The following is a 10,672-nucleotide window of genomic DNA, read 5'->3' as shown; positions in this document are numbered from 1 at the left end:
GGAGATGCGGCAGCAGGTAAGGAGGGATGTAGGGAAAAGCCAAGGAAAAGGCATATGAGGAGCTGTATGAGAATTTGAACACTAAGGAAGGAGAAAAGGATTTGTACCGATTGGCCACGCAGAGGGACTGAGCTGGGAAGGATGTGCTGCAAGTTAGAGCAATAAAGGATGGAGATGGAAATGTGTTGACTAGTGAGAAGAGTGTGATGAGAAGGTGGAGGAGTATTTTGAGCAGCTGCTGAATAAGGAAAATGAGAGAGAGAGAAGGTTGGATGGTGTGGAGATGGTTAAGCAGGAAGTGGATAGGATTAGTAAAGAGGAAGTAAGCAGCGATTAAGAGGATGAAGAGTGGAAAGTCAGTTGGTCGAGATGAGATATCGGTAGAAGCATGGAGATGTTTAGGAGAGATGCAGTGGAATTTTTGATTCATGCCGAGAAAGAGCATGGTTGATGAAAAAGTATAGAGAAGGTCAGAAGGAGTTGCATTGTTTTTGTGGATTTAGAGTAAGTGTACGACAGGGTGCCGAGAGAAAAGATATGGTATTGTATGAGGATGTCAGGTGTGTCAGAGCAGTATGTGAGGGTGGTGCAGGACATGTATTAGGAGAGGGTGACAGCAGTGAAGTGTGCAGTAGGAACAACAGACTGGTTAAAGGTGAAGGTTGGACTGCATCAAGGATCTACTTAGAGATCTTTCCTGTTTGTAGTGGTGATGGACAAGTTGACGGACAAGGTCAGAAAGGAGTCTCTCTGGACTATGATGTTTGCGGATGATATTGTGATTTGTGGTGAGAGTAGAGAGAAGGTTGAGAAGAGCCTGGAGAGCTGAAATTAGGCACTAGAGAAGGGGAATGAAAGTTAGTAGGAGTAAGACAGAGTACATGTGTGTGAGTGAGAGGGAGGGCAGTGGAGTTGTGCGGTAGCAGGGAAAAGAGGTGGAGAAGGTGGAGGAGTTCAGGTACCTGGGGTCAACAGTGCAATGTAATGGAGAGTGTGTTAGAGAAGTGAAGAAAAGAGTGCAGGCAGGGTGGAGTGGGTAGCAGAGCTGAAGATGTTGAGTTTTATGTTGGAAGTGACGAGGATGGACAGTATTGGAACGAGTTTATTAGAGGGAGAGCACATGTAGGCTGTTTTGGAAACAAGGTGAGGGAGGTGAGATTGAGATGGTTTGGACATGTGCAGAGGAGGGACATGGGGTACATCGGTAGGAGAATGCTGAGGATGGAGACACTAGGAAGGAGAAATAGAGGAACACCAAGGAGGAGGTTTATGGATGTGGTAAGTTAAGACATGCAGGTAGTTGGTTTGAAACAAACTTGTTTCGTCTCCTTCAGAAATGATTGTTAGACATAGAGGACTATTTTAGGCATGGTTTGACTAACTGTGATCTTGTTGTTACTGGAAGAATCTCATGGTATTAAACTAAGCCTCCGTTCCCTGGAGAGAACTCTGTATAACAATCAGCTCTGGAGGAGACGGAACAAGACAGATGAAGCAGAGGAGCCTTGTTAATACACAAACAGCTTCACACTTCAGGCTGATAACATGGTTCCGGTGGATTCACCAGAAATGTTTACAAGAAATAAAGTTGAAATTGCGAGAAATAAAGGAAGAATTACGAGACATAAAGTTAGAATTGCGAGGAAAAATGTCGGAATCAGTCAAATTTTTGGTGGCTACCAAATGGTTACGATGGTTACATCTGTGTGTTATTTTATCTGTGCCAGATTATGCAACCATCGCATTTTGTGACCTTAGAGGACACTATTGCTCAAATATGTAAATGAGTCTTTTCTGTACAGTTCAATAAGTGCATCTGTTTCTTAGCAGGACAACAACAAACTGTTCTCCAAGTGTTTTCAATGTTTTTGCATGGAATCTTAATGAACAGTTTCCACTTACATTTGAATTTACCATGCTTGCATAGCAAACCTTTCAGGGTCATCCATTTTAAGCTATATTTAAGCAATAGCACCTTCAAAGGTTAAAAAATACAATGGTTACAGAATCTGGTGTACTTCAGCCTAACAACATTATTCTCGAAATGCTACAAATTTATACTCGTACTCTTGGATCTTTTTTTTTATGTGGCACTAAAATGCTGTCATACATTATACTGTCAGAATCTTATAATTTGTTATTAGGTTGTAAATAAATGTGCTTGTGTATACACAAAACAAGCATTTGGAATAAACAATACTAATAAAAGTGCTAAGAGTGATTATTAAATGTTTTTTACTGTGCAACCTTAAAACCTGTTATTACAGCTAAAACAATTTCAAAAGATACAAGACCTCAAATGATGTCTCTGATGGTAATTAAGCTCAATTTGCATGTAAAATATCTAACTAAGCCTTACTAACTATGTTAGAAAAAATTTAATAAATAACCTTAAAACAATCAGAATAATCTGCTTTTGCGTAGTATTTTGTTCTTAAACTAAGATCAATAAGATTTTTATGGCTAGAAATAAGATTGTACAGTTGTGTTCAAAATTATTCAACCCCCACTGAAATTGATTGTTTTGGTCGGTTTGACATTGATTATGATCATTCAGTCATCCTGCTTACAATTAAATCAAAGAGGCACGTGTAGGTCAGACAAATATAACATAACATTTATAATGAAATAACCACAAATGTCTTTTCTGAGCTCACATCATTATCAGTTTTATTCAACCCCCAAGTGACATTCAATCTTAGTACTTAGTACAACATCCTTTTACAGTTATAACAGCTTTTAAACGTGAAGCATAGCTTGACACAAGTGTCTTGCAGCGATCTACGGGTATCTTCGCCCATTCATCATGAGCAAAAGCCTCCAGTTCAGTCACATTCTTAGGCTTGCGCACTGCAACTGCTTTCTTTAAGTCCCACCAGAGGTTCTCAATCGGATTTAAGTCTGGTGACTGCGATGGCCACTTCAAAATGTTCCAGCCTTTAATCTGCAACCATGCTCTAGTGGACTTGGAGGTATGCTTGGGATCATTGTCCTGTTGAAAGGTCCAACGTCTTCCAAGCCTCAGGTTTGTGACGGACTGCATCACATTGTCATCCAATATCTCCTGGTACTGAAGAGAATTCATGGTACCTTGCACACGCTGAAGCTTCCCAGTACCTGCAGAAGCAAAACAGCCCCAAAGCATGATTGACCCCCCGCCATGCTTCACAGTAGGCAAGGTGTTCTTTTCTTCATAGGCCTTGTTCTTCCTCCTCCAAACATAGCGTTGATCCATGGGCCCAAACAGTTCTAATTTTGTTTCATCAGTCCACAGAACACTATCCCAAAACTTCTGTGGTTTGTCCACATGACTTTTGGCATACTGCAGTCGACTCTTCTTATTCTTTGGGGACAGCAAGGGGGTGCGCCTGGGAGTTCTGGCATGGAGGCCTTCATTACGCAGGGTGCGCCGTATTGTCTGAGCAGAAACTTCAGTACCCACATCTGACAAATCTTTTCTCAGTTCCTCAGCAGTCACACGGGGACTTTTCTCCACTCAACGCTTCAGGTAGCGCACAGCAGTCAAGTCAGCATCTTCTTTCTGCCACGACCAGGTAGCGTTTCAACAGTGCCCTTTGCCTTGAATTTGCGAATGATGCTTCCTATGGTGTCTCTTGGTATGTTTAACATCTTTGCAATCTTCTTATAGCCATTGCCCTTCCTGTGAAGAGTAATCACCTGTTCTCTTGTCTTCCTGGACCATTCTCTTGACCTCACCATGTTTGTAACCACACCAGTAAATGTCTAGAAGGAGCTGAGTATCACAGTCATTTTAAAGCTGCCTAATTGGTGCTTATTAGGCTTTATTGCTGCTCCCTGATATCCACAGGTGTTTTCAATACCTGATTGAAAACACTTCATTGAACCTCTGTTCTTCAGAGTGGTAGTCTTTAAGGGGTTGAATAATTATGTCAATGAAGAATTCACAAAAGAAACATTCACTACTGTATTACAAAACTAATTGATGTCATTTTAGTTGCATATGGTTCTTTAAGAAGTCCTTGTAGGATTTCATTCTGAATACAATTACAAATGTACACTAAATTCCCTAAAACCATTTACAGCATTGGGGGTTGAATAATTTTGAACACAACTGTAAGTCTTGATTAGATGAGGAGTTTTTGCAGTGTGACTGTCTAGACTGCCTTAATGTACAATAATTCACACAATTACTCACGAAATTATATGACGTATAATAGAAAGGTTCCCGCAACAAAAAGTAAAAAAAAAAAAAAAAAAAAATGTTTTTGATGTCTTTATTGTTCAGCAAACTTTCTGGTATGGTGAGGACGAGGTAGCGCTGACCGTTTTATGCTGAGGAAGAGTCACTTTAGCATAAATAGTCTGCGTAGAGAGGAATAAGTACAAAAAGAATTTAAAGAATATTCTGACCTGCAGTAATGTATTTAAAGCAATCAAGAAAAGTACATTTGTACAAATCATTAAAAACCTTATGTGGCCTTTATTGCACATGGTATTTTTAAATAAAAAATAGACTGTGTTAAAATCAAATCACAAACAAGCAGTTACAAATAGTTTACCTTAAAAAAAAATTATTTTATTTATTTATTTAGTCTGACCTTTCCTAGCATAAAAGACAATACAAATTTGTCACCGCTATAAACTACATCATTTAGTTGTGTATTCCAGGTTGCTGTTTGCTGCAGCATTTTTTAAAAATGTTTACCAAACACCAATAAATAAGTTCCATAACTTGAACCATTGTTTCAACAAAGGCTTTTAATGTAACTGTATGAATTTATATTTAACAGCACCTACCATTTCTGGGTTCATTCTGAATTCATCGACCGTTTCATAAACCGTCGTTCCATTAGTAACACTTTGTGATCGATTCTGTTTTGTAGAAGGAGGCTCATATTACACAGACATCATAATTGGTCACATTTTATATAACTTAATTCAAACATACCCACCATAACAATAAAATTTACAAAATAATTAAGGTACGCAACCAGTCAAATGTATAATACATACTTTATTCTGAGCAATGGTTTCACTGCTGACATCTGCATACACTGTCGTTCCGCTATCTGCAACACTGCCACCTGTCAGCAAGATTATAAAAATCTGTTAGACAAATAGTCATTTGTTGTGTTTACAGTAACCCCCCCTCTTTACTGCGGTTCAAATCTGGCGCCCCGGTTTATCGTGGCATTGCATTTGCCACATAACTAATTAGTTTGGCTAATTTTCCCGGTCTCTTGCAGAGAGCACGATAGACCAAAACATTTATAGTGAATTGTTTTTAATGGAGTTTTATGTTAAAATAATGACATTTATTAATAAAAATATAATTATAAATTCTAAAATGAAGTAAAATGTTAATACAGTACAGTACTGTATACATAAAATAGCATTTTTAGGGCGGCGTCCGTTTATTGCGGTTTTTCATTTATCGTGGGTGGTTTTGGAACGTAACCAACGCAATAAATGGGGGATTACTGTATACTGTCATACTGTAATAGAGCATACATTGTATTATTATGTTTGTGTTAACAAGAAATTAACACACCTTTGTAAGATCTCCACCAACAGCAAATGGCGGCAAGAACAGCAAGAACCAAAAGAAGAGCAACTGTTCCTGCTACTGCAATCCACAGAATTTTGATTTCTGCAAATATATCACCGTAGTATCACCATCTTTTTCACACCGTAGTTTATAATTAAAAATTTATTCAATATTCCAATGATTATAATATAATTAAATAATATTAAAAAATGTTTTTGACCACACTAATGAGGCATTATTATATATTATATAAATAGGTCATAAGTGATATATAACCATGCTAAACCATGCTAACTGGATGAAGGTAAACACATGTTCTTAGACACTATGTTTTATCAACCATGCTGACTGACTGAACCAAGCTAATGTAGCTTCTAAGAGCCATTCTTTTGGAACAATGCGCTCTGTTGTTCTTAGATTTTGAGACACCAGTGTGCAATACCTGCTCACTTACAGGCTAGGTACAACCCCACACTGCTTTCTGGGAGAATAAGATGAGAGATCTAGAATAACCCATAGATCCCAATGCACCATCATGCCAGTCATATTGGTCTGCCTAAGTACATTCTATATATTTGTCTTCCTTTACTAAGTGAACAAGCCAAGATCAAAGCACAATTTGCTGCAATAACCAGCATTAAAAAAGAATAATCATTAAATGCAAATGAAATTAATACAAGGCAAAACACATTATTAACCAGTAGATAAATTGTGCACCTCATTCATCTAATTAAACCATCTCATATACCCTACTTTGTCCATAATAAGCAGTTCAATGAGGCTATAACCTACCTGTCAACAAATGTAAGTTTGCTAATACAGTTGTGAACACAGTCACATGGTGCTATAAAACCTCTACTATATACTATTATGGTTTTGCACACATTAGCATGCTTTCTGAGCATATGCTTAAACAACTGTGAAATATGTGTGGTGTCCATCTTGCATATAAATAAAGAACCAGTATAAATCACCCTAAATGAATTAAATAAAATGTAATTTACAAATGTAGAGCTTATTCTATGCAATGTTTGATAGTGACATTGAGATCCTTAGTATTTACCTTGCTTGTGACATGCTTTTTGTAACTGTACCTGTTATGGGCTGTTCAGCATTACAGCTCAGTGTCTCTCTGGCAGTGCTGTTGCTGACGTTGTTTGTGGCTGTGCAGTTCAGTGTAACGGCTCCTTCTTCTGGTGAAAGGCTGAACTGCAGCTGAGCTCCACTCTCAGTCTTATAGCCACTCCATAGGTAGGAGACACTCTCAGCTCCAAGTGCTGCACACGTCGCATTAACATCACAGCTGTTTGTGGACACCCTCCACGTCTGATTCTTCTCAATCTGCACAGCTGTTATGGGGTCTAAAAAAAAGTTCAAAATCAATTAAAACAAAAATAAAATGTCAGCTAACAAATAAATAATAATCATTGTTATTATTATTATTATTATTATTATTATTATTATCATCATACAGGTACATCATACATACTTTGAATATACACTGTAAATATCTGTGTTGGATACTGTCTTTCTGTTCCATCTACAAGCATTAAGAACATCCCAGAGTCTTGGGGTTGAAGATCTTGTACAGTTATTCCAACTTTATCATTCTCCTCCTTTAATCGTCCAGCGAATTGTGATTGCTGTTGTGAGTAGGCATGGCTCTGAGTGTACCCAGCAAACTGTTTCTCATTAAACTTCCACCTAACCGATGACACTGATTCTTTTGGATAGTTCACTGTAAGATCCAGGGAACTCCCAATAGCTCTGTACACTGTCATTGTGTTTGTATCAGCTGAAACAACACACACACCTGCAGCAGGGCAAAGTTGAACAAATATCAAAAGTCATGTCAGAATATTTTTCAATCATGTGAAATGAAAGGAATTGCAGTGGTCCATTAGCAGAAATTAAACTGTTATCCTAAGATCAGTCATTGCACCAATGAAAATGATAACTCCAAAAGGGAATAATAAATTTTTCTAAATCTGGGCCTTTTTAAGAGCATTTGAAAAAAATATCAGGCCAACATCATTGTTGGGTGTCTAATTCAATTTTCATTTTATTTGTAGAGTGATTTTAAAAATGGTCATCTCATAAAGCAGCTTTACACAAATAAACAGATTGAGAATTTTATTTTTCTTTCATACATGACATAAATGTAAAAATCTTTAAACTAATTGCACTACAATGCAAACTTTATGTTTACTAAAATTTCATCCAGAAATCTTATTTACAATAAATAGACAGTAGACCAAGGAACAAAAATAAGGCTAGAATAGATAACTACACAACCAACTGAATTTTATGGACATTACTGGACACCCCTAGGCCACATGGACACTGTGACCCCATATAATACTGGCAAATATATATAATATCCAAATGTTTAAATTCCATAAAACTATTTATAATTGTTATATTCTTAAGATGTGCAAAAGCAAAAGCTAAAGCAAATAGCTGGTACAGAAAGCATGAACTATGCATGACATTTCATGGACTATAAATCAGACATTTTTTTTAATAGAGCTGAACCTGAACCTTATTTTATGATTTTCTACAGATAGAACATAATAAGTGTAGTTAGTCACCTTAAAAATTCAGTGGGGCCCTGCTTGTGTAGTTACAAATGCCTAATTTACTGTATGCAAACTAAACAGTATATGGATGTTTGAACAGTTCAGGGTTGGTTTTGTTAAAAATAAAAATAATAATAATCTGACATTTTAGAATATCTTTCTATCCAGAATTACATTTTCTCTTTTTAAAAAAATGCCTATATGTAGACACTTTAATAAATGTGTACTTTTAAAGTACACTCAAAAATTCTTTATGAAGTCATCCACAAAGTGCATTTCAAAACATCTTTCAAAGACCATGTGGAATTATATGCCCCTGACATAACATTTTGAATGAATATGCTTATTTGCTATAAATCATTAAAACAGTTTGTTTCACATTGCTTAAAATACAATATTGTTTTCTGTACATACCTTGAAGAATTACAAACATTAGTGGTCCAAAAATTGAAATATGATATCCATGATAATCCCACATATCTGATGTGAATGACTGGTTTGACCTGCTGCAGTTCAATGTAGAGCAGACTGTTGATTTAAAACTAGACCGATGAAGTCCAAGACACCAAAAACACTTCCTGACTTGCTGAGTGTCTGAGATCTAAACTATAAATATTTGCTGTGGGTGGCAGTAAAGGCTGAAATGCATGTTTTTTTTTGTGGCATTGTATGTGTGGCGTTTTAAAACAGAGTATATTGTTGAAACTTAGTTTAGAGAAAATATCTTATTTATAATGAGATGTAAAGTGGAACCTGTCCGAATGATGATCAAAACTTTACTGATTAATTTGAATGAAGATTATTGCACATCACACAAAGCATCACAAAAAACACCATAAGAGCTGAATAAAAGATATAAAGGATGTCCCTTAAAATCTTTAAACTCTATCTTTATTAATTTCTTTATTATCAATACACATAGTGTATTAAACAAAACACTGCATACACCAAACAGTAGACAGGGGGCGGTGGGAGGGTGGGGGGTGGTGGTCGGGGGTGGCGCATGATGCAGGCTTGATTTGTGCCTCTTGATGGGCAACATTCCATTCTTTGATATCACCAGTTTTATGCGAAGAACGAATTTCACAGTGCTTTTTATGTATATGGGACAAATAAAGGCTATTCTTCCCTTCTTCTCTTGTTCCTCTCTGATTGCCAGGATCTGAATTCAGCTCCAAAGAACACGCAGGCAGATGATGTCAATGTGGTCAAATATATGTTCATAAGAAAGTGTTACAGTTTCTGTTCGCTGACGTGGTCTTGATCTGAAACTGGTCCCACCAGTCCTGTTGTTTTCTCTAATAATGCAGGTAAATGGGAAGTTACGTTTTTTAAAACTGATCTGAGGTCAATGGATTGGCCAGCAGGATGTGTGCCATCTCACTTCCTGTTGAGTGCTGGTAAAAGGTCTGTGTGCATGTCAAGTGAACACTTCACTGGTGACCACAAGGCTCTACAGACAGCTAAACATGCAGTGAAGGAAATACATATGTTTTTGTACATTTTGACTCCATGCACAATACTAAAGTTACATGTTGCATGAGTTAATATGCTTTTAAATACAGGGGGAGAATTTTATGCAGGCAAACAGGCAGTGATTTCCATACTCAATCCACCTCAAATTTGCTTTGGTTAAATGAGACATTGTATTTTAAAGTTTTTTTTTTTTAATTTTGGGTGTAGATTTACCAGTTTGCAGTTCATAATCTGATATGAGTGTAAACAGATAAGAAATGGTGAGATTCCATGGTTATATGTGGTTATACTTGCAGCATAAACAGAAACAGGGTTTTGTAAATGAGCATACAAATGCAATTTTGAGCACAATGTTTGGAGAACCTATGTTTTCTTTTTAAAACTACAGAATGTAAAAAATGTCCAGAATGTACGGAAGTGTAAGTGAAATCAACTGATGTTTATTGATAAATGCACTGTAATATGCTAATACACCTACAGTGGTGTGAAAAAAGTGTTTGTCCCCTTCCTGATTTCTTATTTTTTTGCATGTTTGTCACATTTTAATGTTTCAGATCATCAAACTAATTTAAATATTAGTAAAAGATAACACAAGTGAACACCACATGCAGATTATAAATGATTTTTATTATTGAGGGAAAACAAAATCCAAAACATTAAAGTGTGACAAACATGCAAAAAAATAAGAAATCAGGAAGGGGGCAAACACTTTTTCACAACACTGTATATGTTCATGCTATCACAAACAGTTTTACAGATGAACACTACTGCAAATAGAGCCACATGTTTTAACACTGAAGACCTTCAATGCTCTCACAGCTTTCAGTTCCTTCTTGTATTTCCTACAAATACACCCCCCTTTTCATGAGAAGTGGGAGTTAAGACCACCCTTTTTAGTACACATAAAGCATAACCGAAATTTACCAAGTCTCACAGTTGCTGTATAAATGCAGTAAAAGCATGCCTTCTCTTATTAAGAAACTGCTTAAAGCATCCTGGTAAAGTTTGGGAGATGACTCATCAGTATTAAATTCTGCCCATAGAAATGAGAAATGAAAGTTAACACATTAACATAATTATTACCCTT

At 36.7% G+C, this 10,672-nt stretch overlaps 1 protein-coding gene across 1 annotated transcript; it reads right to left on the bottom strand.

Moving 5' to 3' along the window:
* Positions 1-3,995: 3,995 nt before the first annotated feature.
* Positions 3,996-8,672, bottom strand: LOC124387761 (SLAM family member 8-like). The gene is made up of 7 exons (XM_046852313.1): positions 8,524-8,672; positions 7,020-7,343; positions 6,625-6,891; positions 5,534-5,632; positions 4,996-5,066; positions 4,780-4,854; positions 3,996-4,344 (listed from the first exon to the last, which is right to left on the bottom strand). The coding sequence occupies exons 1-7, from the start codon at positions 8,585-8,587 to the stop codon at positions 4,264-4,266; spliced, it is 981 nt and encodes a 326-aa protein (XP_046708269.1). The 5' UTR covers positions 8,588-8,672; the 3' UTR covers positions 3,996-4,263.
* Positions 8,673-10,672: the final 2,000 nt, after the last annotated feature.

This window comes from Silurus meridionalis, chromosome 6 (genome assembly GCF_014805685.1).
Source record: "Silurus meridionalis isolate SWU-2019-XX chromosome 6, ASM1480568v1, whole genome shotgun sequence".
Lineage (NCBI taxonomy): Eukaryota > Metazoa > Chordata > Actinopteri > Siluriformes > Siluridae > Silurus > Silurus meridionalis.
Note: the sequence above shows the minus strand (reverse complement) of the source record. Positions and strands in the feature narration are given on the sequence as shown.